General features: G+C 38.4%; 1 protein-coding gene across 1 annotated transcript in view; it reads left to right on the forward strand.

Moving 5' to 3' along the window:
* Positions 1-14,811, forward strand: part of PCNX2 (pecanex 2) — a 248,771-nt gene that overhangs the window by 17,086 nt on the left and 216,874 nt on the right. The window contains exons 3-5 of the mRNA XM_054021531.1: positions 1,535-1,652; positions 4,608-4,644; positions 6,189-7,496. Of these exons, the coding sequence (XP_053877506.1) occupies positions 1,535-1,652; positions 4,608-4,644; positions 6,189-7,496 (1,463 nt within the window). The remainder of the gene's footprint in view (positions 1-1,534; positions 1,653-4,607; positions 4,645-6,188; positions 7,497-14,811) is intronic.

Genomic DNA, 14,811 nt, shown 5'->3' on the forward strand with positions numbered 1-14,811 from the left:
TTCATTTTATGTCAAGCAAGCATCTTCTGCTTAGTTCAATTACATAATTCTTGTCCACAGACTAACACACACTTCCACCATAAATAATAAATACAAATATCAAATTAAACTGAAATCAAACATTGTGACAAGTAAGCAAACCCATCTGCCTCATCTAGATGAATAGGTTTTCACTATACTGTTCTGGTTAAACATTCATTATTTAGCCATGTTACAGTAGAATTCTTAACTTGATAAAGGAAAATTCCTTCTCCATATAAGGGATATATTAATGGCATTTGATTACCATAACAGCTAAAGATAATCCGTATTCATGATTTTTAAGTGGTATTTTTCTAGGAATTCTTCATTTTATATTAGAAAATGAACACTCTGTTTACTGTTTTCAAATATTACTGTTATAAGACAGGTGGCAAAAATTTTCAGTGGAGCCTGGTCATAGACATGTGATATTTGAATCATATTTAAATAGCATATTTGAAGCCAAATAACTAAATTAATATAGTGTTGTGATGAAGATGTTTGTGACTCCCAGGTAATACAGTTTATAGCTGACATAGAGTTACAGGTGTTTGTGTTTTAAAACTATAAATGGGAAAAAATCTTTTGGTGTTACACCATTGGTAATAGCAGTGAAACTTTAAGTGGAATATCTTTATATACGTTGTACTTTGCCAACAAAACAGGGTCTGTGCTCAGCTGCTTGCAAGAAAAACATCTCCACAGAATGGCTAAGTATACCTTACTGTAACTGACAGACATATCATATGTTAAACTGATTCTACACTTGACCTTAGCCAAAAGGCAGAGAAGAAACTATTTTGTTCAGTGTCTAATGGCTATAATACAACACAGATCTCCCACAACCCCGTGACTATTTATTTGTTTCAAATGGATAATTACTAGGCGGTACATAAATGACTAAGCTATTAGGCACACAGAGTATACCCAAGATGATAAAGTTGAATGATGTAAATGGAAAGTAATATAGAAATACTAACAGTTCGTTATTATACTGCTAGTAGGAAGGGCAAGCCAGTATTTGATGCAATAAATCAATTTGTAAACCAGTATCGGGCAGACACAGGTGAGCCAGTCTATATACTGAGCTTGGAGTGGCGGCATTGTGTGTTTAGCTTGGCTGTGTCCTATTTCTCTGGAATGTCAGAATTATTTTGTGTTGATATTTTTTGGGTCTAAGATTGTGTCTTTTTATTCCTCATAAAACTTCTACAAGTATTATTTGTTCTATTGTTGATCTTTCAGTGTTTGAATTTGGGGGGAGTAGAAACTTTTGTCATGTACACAGTTTTCACAGCTGCTCATTTACGGGTGTGAGAGAGGAAAACCTTGGAGCATACTGTCACTTGGGGAGTGCCCTACCATCATTCCTCACTCTGACCCCCCGTTCAAGTACTGTGATCTTGATAATATTTTTGTGTCATAAATATGGGTCAGCGGCTGTGCAGGAAAACAGTCATAGTTATCTTAAGAGATGTCACCACTGACATTTTACTTTCTTCTTTTGGGTCAGCAATAACATAGGAGAGAATGGTACAATTGAAGAGGTCAAGCAAAATGACTCGACCCCAACAATCCATGGCAGTTCAAGAGTACAGGCTATAAACTTGCATCACTCTTCTGGAGTCATGGTTAGTAGGCTGTTTTCTGTATCTATATCTTCTTTTTGTGAAGAGCTATACAATGTATCAAACAGTGTCTCATATCTTATGGGAGTACATACAACTGCATGTAAATTATGGAACTGATCCTGCACAGAGATACATAGGGCTATTTCCTGTGTTTGACGTTTAGCAGTCTGCTTTTAGTACACAAGCAGGCCAGAGCAGCCATCTTGCTTGCTGCACTGCATTGGTCAGTCTTTGCCTAGTTTCAAATAGCCAACTTTAAAAAGGCATTTGTAACCCGCTTAGGCACTTTTGTAAATTCCAGTAGGAATCTGTCTGCATCTTCAGGCCACAGAACAACTAGGACCTGCTGCTGCTTTCAAACCAAGAAAAGGGAGCTTCCTGGAGGTAAAGAGAGCACTTTTATTGCAGGCTGCTAAAGCATGCAGAGCAACCATTTTGTGTGCCTAGAATGACTTTTCTCCCGGACCATTAATAACAGCCCTTGCACAGCTATTCCTCATTACTGTATTTATTTTTAGATTTATAAAATGACCCTTATCTCATATCTCGGGGCATGTCTCGTAACATACATATTTGACTTAACTCCCGCGATGGGGTTTACAACATGAATAGAACTCTAAACGATTGCAACATTCATGGATCAGTTACATTCTAAAGCCAATGGGGCAGTTGAAGTTGCGTGACAATGTACATACATATTACATACCAAAAACTATAGAAAGAACATAAAGGTTTAGGGTGACCAGACAGCAAGGTTGAAAAATCGTGACGGGTGGGGGGTAATAGGCACCTATAGAAGAAAAAGGCCCAAATATCGGGACTGTCCCTATAAAATAGGGACATCTGGCCACCCTATAAAGGTTGCAAAGTCAAGCAATCAAGAAATGACAAATTAAGGTTGCCTGTGAGCCTTAATTCAGCCCCTTTGTGCACTATGATAAATCTTTAATTACATGATCACATACTATTTTTCCATAGAACCCTTGCCTCATTCAGTGCACAGGTTGTATGGTGCTCACTTAATGAGTAGCTATTCAATATTTCATTTTATCCTCATTGCTCAATGTGTCTCCCGAGCCCCTATTTACTGCACATGCACACTATTCAAATCTTGCACTGCATACAGAACTATTAATTTCCTTGTAGGTCTATCCAGGGTGTTTACCACTATAGTATTTCAGTGCTTCACAAACCTTAATGGAGTTATCTTCACAACACTCCTGTAAAGTAATACTATAACTCCCATTTTATAGATGAGAAACTGAGGCATAGCGACATTAATGTCAAAAGTGCCAATGAATTTTGGTGTGCAATTTGAGATCATTTTTGAGAAATTTAGCATTTGGTAGTGCTTTATTTGTTCAGAGATGAGCTGTCATTAATTTCAGTTGCATTTGTTAGTGCTCAGACCTTCTGCATATTAGAATACAGATATATCAAATTGCGCACACAGAAAATGAATTCATCTGTGAAAAGTTTGGTTTAAGTGACTTGCCCAGCTTCACACAGGAACTCTGGCAGAGGCAGGGATAGAATCCAAACTTCAAGGGCATCATTCAACTGCCTAAACAATAAAATCATCCTTTATTTGCCTGCTATCCCATGCCTCATTCACTACACACCTTCCAACTTTGGCAACAAATGTGGGCAGGGGTCTTACAGAAAACAGCCTCTTTCACTACACAATTCTGATTCAGTCGCACAGCACAGTTATTCCTCTGCACTGAATGAGGCAGGGTCTTGTAGAAAAAAAATAATACATGACCATGTAATTAAAGACTGTGTCATAATGCATACACACAAGGGGGACGAATTAAGATTGCATGGACAATTTGAATTCTGGCATTTTCTGACTTTTGAGTGCTTGACTTTGCAACTTTAATGTTCTTTTAATGTAGTTTTTTAATGTACTTTCCTAGGCTTTTAAAAATGTAACTAACAAAACAAATTCCATCATATAGAACCATATAGAGTCCAACATGGCTCATAAGCAGGGTTAGAACCTTTAGATCCACAGCACAGACCTCTGCCACTTGAGTAATAATAGTGTAACTGATAGAAGTAGTAGGTTGTCACCCTCTATGTTGGACAACCCCTAGAAGGAGATGAAGCACACATTTTGCCAGTGGGTTTCACAGCTATTTGCTGATAGCAGAGGAATATTGACACTCAGGAATACTGGATTCTACTTCAGGATCTGAGGGAAATGTGTCTAGGTATTACAGCCCTTTCTGCCCCTAGCCTCCCCCACCTGTCATTGTCTCTGTCCCAATCTCCCTCCTCAGCTCCTTGTCCCAGTTCCACTCTTCCCTACTCTCACCTCCCCTTGTCCCAGTCTATTCCCTTGCCAGTCCAGGCTCCTTCCCCTGATTGCCTGGGCATCAGCAGCAGGAGCATTGAGAGGACAGTAGAAATGGTCTTCCTGCTCTCAGTGCTGGTGCCCAGTGCCAAAGGGGCTTCTGGCTACTAGGAGGGGCAACACCACATTGATTTTCTCCGTAGTACTCTTTTTCAGGTTATCAACCTAGTCTTCTAAATTAGATGTCTTTCTTTTCCAGCATTGTGTAAGAGATTCTTTTCAAATATTGGAAAGGAAACCTGATAATCTCACAGATAAAAAAATCCATAAAATGAAAAAGGGAAACCAATATATGTGCTCTCTGTTCCCTTCTGACTAAAACCCCACCTCTGGGGCTGCTGACTGGCAAAAAATCCATCTCAGAATTTATCCTGAATGTCACAAATGTGATTTGAACTATTAGGTAGACCATGACTGATACTATAGCATCACCTTCTTCTCACCTTTCACCATCTGCAGCTCCCACTGGTGCATTCGCAAGTTACTGAATGTTATGTACTAACAATTGATGAGATGATTGTTGAGTTTAAATTCCAAATTTTTAAAAACAGTATTTAATTTGAACACAATGAATTTAATATATTTCATTTTTTTAGGAGCTGCCAACACAAGAAACTGTTGAAGATCTCAAAGGTATCTTGAAAGCTTTTTTTTAACCTTTATTAACTGTTTTCTATAAACATTGCTTGCCAAAAGTATTTCAGTACATGCACAGCCCGTACCAGAGGCTTACCAGTTCCAGGGCCAAGTGCGGCTGCTGCATCACTTTCCCCTCCTTGGGGATAACTAATTGTATAGTTTCCTTGAGTTCTGTAGCTAAATTAGAAAAACCCCATCTCTGCCAGGGTAAACAAAAGTCAAAGGAAAGTCCCAAAACTGGTTTCCCATCCCCTGCCTTTCACCTGCTCTGGGCCACAGCCCTTCCTTAAGGGTCTATGCACCTTGTGCACTTTGATTAAGGGGAGTGAAGGGGACTTTCTCCCACTCTCTCTTGGAAGCCCTGTGCCATGGACCCCAAAGCAGAAAGCTAGTGGTCAGCTCACACCCCAAACCCTCTACACTTCCTTTGATCATGGCCTCTTCTTGCCCTTGGCTACTTCTGGCTCGTTAGCCTACCACCACCTTTCCCCTGCTACTTCAGAACCCTCTGTTACTAGCTCCCCAGCTTTATCCAACCCATGTCTCAGTAACAAAGTCCATAGAACTCTCTTTTCCATGGAGTTCCTGGTCCTTCTCTCCACCTGCCCCTCTGGCTTCTTCCCAGGTCTTCCATCTCCTGGGTGTTCTTCCATAGCCTGGCCCCTTTCAGCTCAACTCAGCCTGCAGAATCACTACCAGTTTTGCTTCTTCCCTTGTCTCCACCAAAGACTCTCCTGAGCTGTTTGCCTGGAGAGACTCAGCAACGCATCCTGCTCCCTTAAAGTCTCTGGTTCTTCTCATTCACTCTGACAGCATTCCCAGCATGCCTTAGTGTGCCTTCAGTTCCAATGGTCCATGAACGACAAGTTCCAGAATTCCATTCTGCATAGGTTCTTACACCACCCTCATCACTGTAGTATCTGTGATGATTCTTGCAGTGCATGAGGTGACATGACTAATATCTGTTACATTGGTTCCTTCTTTCTATCATCCTGTCCCCAGGGAGAGAATTGTGTGTGCAGTGTAATGTTTGGGTTTGGCAGATTGTTTTTGTTTGTTTGGATTCTTGTGATTTTTATTTTATTTTGTTTTTTAAAATGTATATGCTGCTGCTGCTACTATCTCTTGATTTTTGAGGGAACCTGACCTAGAGTAGAACTGCAACGCTAACATATTGTAAAGGCCCCTTTCACCCTGAGATTGGGCCAGAGCCTGCAAACCCTTATCTTATTGCTCACATGAGTAAGAACCATATTTCCAGGTAATTAAAATAAAAATCTCTTTTTCATACAATTCCTAAACAAGAAAATTATCTTCCTAATTTCTTAGCTAGATGCAAAAAATTGTGAAAGTCAGTTAGCAGAGAACAATTGTTACATTCCATAGTAAATTTCTGTCTAATGTTATCAACTATTTTGTTCTGTATTTCCATGTTTCCTTAGCTCTGCAGGCTGGTTTTGATGCATAGGAATATTGACATCTATAATGCATAATGACTTTTGTTTGTGCGACCTCACTCATATGTATGTTCTTATTAGGGGTAACAATGTTAGAAGACCAGGCTTCACCACCAGTTTTATCTACCTCACCCTATATCAAAGCGGATATGTTACCTATTTCCACAGCCCATATGTCAGATTCTACCACATCGGCAATAGTAGCAAAACCAGCAGCTATGGAGACATTTATCAGTAATGGAACAAATGAAAAAGAAGAGAAGCTGCACCCTTCCGCCTACTTTGGATCAGAAGATATTCTCATGGACAAAAATCTGGTTAAAAAGTTGTCAAATCTCTCTCTGTCACAGTATGACATTTTAAGAACTGGCATTTCTTTTGAGCAATGGGGCAGTGAAAATTCAGTTATTATTTCAGAGCATTTAAGTAATCCAAAAAGTTATAAAAGAGAGAAATTCCCGGATGGATCACCCCATGAAAGCTTTAATCATAACTGCCCACAGTGTAATACAATTGCAACCAAAGAGACCGATGGGCCTGTGGAAATTTCTTTTCATGTTGATAATACCAATGAAGATCTTGATTATTCAGATGGTGAGGTTGCTATTGCTCTTGTTGACAGTTCTCTGCCTGGAGACCAACTTAATTTACATGAACCCATTAAAATAGTTATTACAATGAGTAGTACACCAAATACAATGAGTGATTTAGAAGGTTCTCTCCATCTGAAGGTGTCAGGTACTGAGAAAACTAGCTCAAACCCAGACTCTGGTGTAGCTATAGCAGATCTCCACAGTCAAAAAAATAACGAACAGATCAAAATTCCGGTTATAACTTTTGAATTGTCTGATGATGGTGGAGGTAATGTTCATCTGGAAGCCAGTGAAAGTGAAAGAACCCCAGAACGTTTAAAGGTCGATGCATCATCCAACCAGTGTTCTGGCTATGAGTCTGGTGATCTGGACAACGCAGTAAAGGACCATAGCTATCCTGCAAATAACCATTCAGAAACTAACACTCGTTTAGGTCCAAATCTGGAGAATGCTTCAGAGAATTTGCTGGTCACCACTTCCAATTCTAAAGAAATTCAACAGAACCTTGATCCTCTGTCTTATAAAACTGCCCATGAAAAGAGACACATTCGAGTGCTGAGCGTAGACAGTGGGACAGACATTTTAAGTAAGAATTCCATGGAGATAATCAGTGATAAAGAAAAGACCTTGCCAACTTCTAAATCTGACTTAGAAGCTAAAGAAGGACAAATACCCAATGAATCTAATTTCCTGGAATTTGTCTCCCTGCTGGAATCCATTAATACCGCAAAGGTGACAGCGTCAAATCAGTCCAATATCAAAACAGAGACTACAAAAGATGATGGGTTTGGTGGAGGTATGGTATGATATGATATTTTAAAACTATTCTTTTGGAATAAGAAAATCAAAGATTGCCAGACTCTTACCTACTTTGTTTATGGTGATTTAATCTCAGGTCCATAAAAAGTTAGCCAAATCCAACTTGGAGAAATGCTAAAAAAGGGTGGGGATAAGGTCCTGTCATAAAAAATACCTGGTGCAGTTTCCTGTAGTTTTAGAAGGCTTTTGAACACTTCAAAGCAAAAGATTTGAGCTAAGTAAAGTAAGCATTCAGCTGGTATTTAGCTGGACTTCTACATTGGAGCATGGGGCAAGCTCGGTTCTGTTAGAATACCAATACATGTTTACCAAAACCTGCAAAATTGCTGTGCCACTCCCTCTCATACTCTTTCCATCAGATGCATATGAGGACTTCTTAAATATATACACATATTTAAAAGAGCCAGAGTCACTTATGTATATTAAAAATCAAACCCAAACCCCAGATCCCTACATTTCCTGACCAGCTTTAGTTGTATTTTAATAACCTTGAAAAAAAATTCACACACGTTTTTAGCTTTACATCAAAATATTTATATCTTTTGGAAGCTGAAAACTGAAAATTTGTTGGTAGTTCAATTTCTGAAAACTAAAAATATTCATTTTTTTATAACAGAAAAGTCTTCAGTCTTCAGTGAAAGCCACCAAAATTTTGATGAAAACTGGAACTTTCGCACGAAAAATTCCATTTAGTCAAAAGCTTTTTTTGTTTAAATAATTTGAGAATTTTTCTACTGCTCTACCCATGACATAAAACCAAAGCTGTATATTCTGTTTCCCATATATAAGAATATTTGGCTCCTCACCCACAACTAGCTCTGCTATCTCTCTTCTCTATCCCAGTGCCTCCCAACGCAATGTATAGGTGTGTTGTTTCTAATTGTTTTGGCACCTTGCTTTCTATAAAACAATAACTAAATCTAGCCTTATATCTAGCTAAACAAAACTAAGAGGGGAGGGTTATGTGTTGTGGAGATGTAAGACAAAATACAGTGGAGAGGCTCCATGATCCTCTCAGAGCAAGGTCTGAACTACCAAATGCAATTTCACATATTTTAGAAGACTTTAACCAAAACAAACAAATCCTAGGAAGCCTGCCTCTTATTTGTTTGGAATCCATGGTAAATTGTATTCTATGAAGATACCCAAAAAGCATGCAACCAAAATGCACTTATGTCTTTCCCATAAAACACAAGAGATGTATTAAAATATTCTAATAAAACAGTGTTAACATTTTTTTTAAAAAGTTATCCCCCTTCTCCATGTGTACAGTAGGAAATATGGATTCCCATGACTAGCTGCAAACATTCTACATCCCACAAAAGAGGTCCAACACACATATACCTGATTGACTTTATAAAACATTTTGCCATACGATATCCACTTGACTTGCTTTCTTCTTCCTTTGTATCCTATTCCTCCTGTAATTATCTTCCACCTTTTCATTTTTCTGACTCTATCATGCTCATTAAATCCTACCCTCATTTTTCTCCATCTCTCACTGCAGTTCTAACCTTTTCTATTCCATGTTACGTTATCAGTTTTGTTTCATTCCCCTTCTTCTACTCTTATTTACTCTCCCCTTTTCTGTTCACTCCATGCTACTTTCCATTCCCTGCTCTCACTCCCTTTCCTATACTCTTCTCTTGTCCCCTCCATCTATTTCTTTACTGTTCATCTCCAGCACTATCAGTCCATTCTCAGCCCTTCCTCCCAAGCCTCTCCATTCAGTTCTCTGCTCATCTTTCATGTAGCTTCTATAGATCCCAATCCAATCAGTCTATTCTTTGTCCCTAATCAACTTTTTTACATTCCCCAACCCATTCTGCCATTGATTCTGTTCCCAATCCACACTCACCCCCTCTGCACCCCCAATCAGGTTAAAGATCCATTCCATTTTTGTCACTTCCTACCCTAGAGCATCACTCCATTCTCTGTCCACTAGCCCCTCAGTACATCCTCTCTGACCTCGCCTCCACAGCACCATGTTGTTCAATTGATTTTCTTCCCCTTTGGCTCCCATTGATTAATATGCTGCTTCTCAGGCTAGTCTAAACAACTGGTCCTTTGCCTTCCCTAGCCTGTCCCCAATTAGATTTCCTGCAAGTTATTTGTGGGCTTTATTATTTGGAGGAGGCCTTAAATGTTCATTTGGATACAGTATTTTTAGGCTGTATTTTTTATAATTTTGATGGATAACTTACAAAATTTTTTATAATTTTGATGGATAATATGGATGTTTATTTTTAAGCATTTTTTTAATCAATTTAAATTTTCACAGTTGCAGGTAATTGCGGGGGGGGGGGGAATTATTTAATGACCATAGGTATCAAGATTCAAAAAGTTAAAGCTTTATATGCCATTAACACAAATTGTCAACATCACATGTCAAAACATACAAAATAAATATCCTTACATCAACAAATCAGACCTGATTTTATTATTCATTCACTAGCCTATTTGTAACAAGCCTAATTCAGAAGTCTAAATCACTGGATTTTGATTCTAATAAATTCTCCAGCAGTATTTTTCTTATGTTGAATAGGTAAGCAGATTGTTATTGTCTTTCCCACAGTTAGGGAAGTTCCCTGTTGTTGTGATTTATATAAAAGGTATGATTAGAAAGTGAGAGCATACCTATTTTCCAATCTCAGGCCACGGTACATAGCTCAGGCTTGGAAAATCCTTTTGTCCAGGACAAATAGAAGTGCTTTCCTGGTAAGCCTTTTGGAGCAAGGATCATCTTTTTAATCTGTGTATGTGTGGTGCCTACCACAATGGAGTCCTGGTCCATGACTAGGGCTCCTAGGTAAAACAGTTAATAATTAGTTTCAGGTTTCATGCTGGCTGGACAAGAACAACAGGGGAGGCAGGGTGAGAGTTTGGTGATCTCCAACACGGCAGAATCAAGTTGTCTGACAGAAGAGAGCGTGGCCAGAGGGGGTGAGTGGAAGTGGAGTAAAAAGACCTCAGCTGCCTCAAAAGTTGGCTAATGGCTAAGCAGAGCAATAGAATTTAGGTAAGTCAGAGGGGAGGAGACCGAATGGGGAAGAGAGGCTGAGCTGATAGTCAAAAAGGAGGTGGATGGGTCTAGTTGATGTCATCCACACAAGTAATGCCTTGGAAGAAGTAGGAGTGGGACCAGGGAAAAATACATTATTGAGTAAGCCTGATATAAGCCTCAGTTAGAGTCTGGTGTCTGTTAGTGCTCTGATCAGATTTATGGAGTTCTTGGAGAAGGTAGAGAATGAGTCTGAGGTTTTCAATTATAGTCAGGTAGTTCAAAGGAAGGTAGTTCAAAGCAAATTTAATTTTCCAGCCAAGCACAAGAGTATGCTGTGTACTAAACTAAACTATACATTATAATCTGATTATTTGCTTCTTCTGCAAAACACAATTTGATTTTAGGAATGAGATGGCCTCTTTCTAATTTGTTAGTCTTGCAATTACTAGTTATACTTCCTGGGCCAAGCAGGAAGAGCTAATTTGCAATGTATACAATATATTTTAAAACATATTTGAATAAAAATTATACACACAGAGAAGTGGTTGGTTTTTTGTATATGAGAAAAATGTCTGGAACAAGTCAAGCCACTTGATTGGCGTTTTTTTAGGTTTAAACAAAAAACAACAACAAAACTCACCCTAATTGGCAAAGAATAATACTGAAGCCCCTGGCTCAATGAACATGAAGAACATGGCACAGAGGAATAGGTTAAGGAATATGATTAACTTGGACATATACGAATGTATATGCGGTTTCCAGAAATCCTGGAAAGCTAAATATTCAGGAATTTCTTGAAAGAAAGATTACGTGTTTTGTGTAATTTGCAGAAAGCATGAGAAGTTTTTTTATTGGGAAAGTCCTCTTGTAAGTGGGTGTAAGAGCTCTAGATCTGATTCCTTATATGTGCATGCCCACACTTCTCCTCATGTTAAATGCGTAGGAGCAGAAAATGTATCTGTTTGTCCACAAGAAGCTCTTAGCACTAGACTGCTCAGTAAAATGCAACATGAGGAGCTATAAACCTTGTTTAACGCCACTTACACCATTGCTAAACATGATTTGGGGTTTTAGAGATCTTGAAATGCTCTACATTGCAGGCCAATAGTGGCTTTAATCTTGGATCAAACTCTTGATACCTCTATAGGGAAAGGCTTTATAGAGGCAACTGAAAAGTGTCCTAGGAACGCATCTCAGAAATGCATATAGAAAATTAGGTTTATTACTGTACTTGCTGATGGCTCCTCTGACAAGTCTGTAGCTGAGTAAGAGTTGGTGAACTTGGTGTACATCAAATTTTTGCAGGCCGGAAGCATTTGTATTCCGTCTTCTAACACGGTTGATGGTATATCACACAGGGAACAAGAACAGCTGTAGGAATGGTGGGAATTAAGACAGAGGAACACAAAAAAGAACTGTTTTGCCTGAATTTAGATGGTGTAGAAGCAAATTTAAAAAAAAATGTTCTCATCATTAGAACAGGTTGGAAAACGTCAAAAATTTTCCAACAGTTTGGAAAAAGCTGTTTCAGTGAAACTGAAGTTTTTTGTAAAATTATATTGCTTTTCACTAAAATTCCTGTGGGGGAAAAATAGTTTGGAATAGAAATGGAAAACATTTTCATTTAGGAAAATGGTTGTGTTGGAAAAATTAAAAAAAAAAAAAATTATTATGTTTTATCATTTTTATATTATTATTTTACCTCTTGTCATGAAACATCAGTGAATATTATGCACTGCTACTGATGTGTCATAATAAGACATAAAATTGTAGTTGCAATGTTGTATTATTTTCATTTTATTTTTAACATTATTAAGGGTAAGTGCTATTTAGTACTGATTGCGACAGTTATTTTCTAGATCAGTGTCTCCAGTTTATGTTGTAGTGAAACAGTTTGATACTTAGTCACTAAGTTATGAAACAAAATAATAAAAATAATTGCCCCATAAAATAAAATTTGAATGAAATTTTGAAATTCCAAAACAAAATTTTCCAAATCTGAAAATTTTCAGAAATTCCATCACATGGAAAATATTGAAAATATTTGCTTTCATTCCAATCAAATTTTTAAAGGTTAACATTTACCACAAAACAGAAATTTGACTAACTCTACTCGTCATGTAGGGCAGTGCACAAACCACGATGTTGACTTTGTTCTTCTGGGGCTCAAAAAATTATCCCGGTGTTAGAAAAAATTGTAATTATTTTAAAGACATTTTCAGATTTTAATATTTAAGTTCAAAATATGATGGCAACTCTTGCTGATGCCTGTGAGGAAATTGGGAGCTAACTTGGAGATACTCATCATGTGTTCTAGATTGCCAGTCAAGTCTAGTGAACAGAGCACTCGACTGGGACTCTGGAAACCTGAGTTATATTCTTAGCTCTGCCACTGGCCTGCTGGGTGATCTTAGGCAAGTCACATCTCTGTGTGCCTCAGTTTCCCCATTGGTAAAATGTGGTAATGATTCTGACCTTCTTTGTAAAGCACTTGGAGATTTACTGGTTTATGAGCTGTTTATGAGCAATGCTGTTTATGAGCTAAGTGTTTTTACAAACTTATTCACCATCGTGACTGAGGGCAGGTCTACACTAGAAGTGCTACATCAGCACAGCTGCACTGATGCAGCTGTGCCACTGTAGTGTGTCTGGTGAAAACACTCTATGCCAATGGGAGAGCGCTCTCCCATCAGCATAATTACTCCACACTGCGAGAGGCAGCAGCTATGTTGGCGGGAGAGCATCTCCCACCGACGTACCACTGGTGTGGACAATATAAGTCGCTGTAACTTGCGTCGCTCATAGGGATGTCCTTTTTCACACTCCTGAGCGACATAAATTAGATTGAATTAAGTGGTAGTGCAGACTGCCCTGAATCTCTTTTACTTTTGAAGACTCTTTTATCTGAGGTTTGCAAAAGGTACTCGCCACAAAGACAATGCTGCCTCTTTTGATTTTAAACTTATGCTTAGGGATGGCAACTTTGAAGAGGTAAGCATATCTGGGTCTCTAGAGGCAAAACTAAAGAAAAATCAGATCTAAAACCTTAAAATTGCCCTTATACATATGGATGTCAGGTTCACCAAGCTACCCTAATCACCAACTATATTATTTCAGTGCTTTGATCTCATACAGAAGCCTAATGATTAAAAAAATGTGGTGGACATAAGTCTCATGGACCTGGGTGGGTCAAGCTACTGCTGAGGGAGAGAGGGCTCCTGAAAGGGGAAGAGGAGGGCCAGGCAGAATGAGCTGATCTATGCCCTGCCACTTTAAATGCCAGGGCCCCACGGCCCCTGCATACACATATATTCAATAAAACACACTACAGGGTGAAATTCTGCCCCTATTTAATGTCTTGCCATTAACTTTAGTGGAGTTTTGCCATTGACATCAGTGGAGCCCAGGATTTCACCCCAGGACATGATGCAGATAAGTTGCTCCTCGCTAGCAGGAACAAAATGTGGTTTTGTACACTGTCACACTGCGCACCTTGCAGCATTACTAGAGGACCAGACTTAAGATCTCACGTACTCCTCAGAAAGTTGGACCAAAATTCTGCAGCAAGATCCCGGGATTCTGCTGTGGAGGATATTCTGCCTCAGCGTCACGTACATTTTTTAAATGTCTTTTTTTGCACCTTTCAAGGCTGTTTGGGATTGCGGGAAAAGCGTATTAGCTAGATGTTTCTGCTGAAATGATCAACAGTGAAATAATTAAGACTATTGTCAATTAAAATGTCATCTTTAGGCCTCAGAGTGTACACTCTGAACATTTCACACATATCTCAGAACTATTATTTTCTGCTGTGTACGGTCGACACTGCACTGGTTTAAGATGGCCTTACATTTACAAAATTATCTTTGAAACCATATGGGCTAGAAAGGTCTCATTTTTTAAATGAAAGTTTATATTCCAGAGTGCAATTCTCCTGAAAGGAATAGATTCTGCATCAGAGGAATTGTAGAATATATGAGACCCAGAATAGACAAGTGCAAGTCTGTAAGATAAGATACAGATTACAAATCAGATGGGCTTTAGTCTTAATATTATTTAGGTATTAGAATTGTTGCTTAAATTTAAAACATATTATTAGTGGAGCTGGGCAAATTTTTTCAGACTAAACTTTTTTTTGCCAAAAAATGCAGATTCATGAATTCATAATGACTTTGCCAAAACATTTCTGTTCAAACTGCTCCCCCTCAAAAAAACTGAAAATATTGAAATATTTATTTGATTTTTTTTATTTGAAATTATTTTTTTATTTGAATTTTACTTCCATTTTATT

The sequence above is a fragment of the Malaclemys terrapin genome, chromosome 3, assembly GCF_027887155.1.
Source record: "Malaclemys terrapin pileata isolate rMalTer1 chromosome 3, rMalTer1.hap1, whole genome shotgun sequence".
Taxonomy (NCBI): Eukaryota; Metazoa; Chordata; order Testudines; family Emydidae; genus Malaclemys; species Malaclemys terrapin.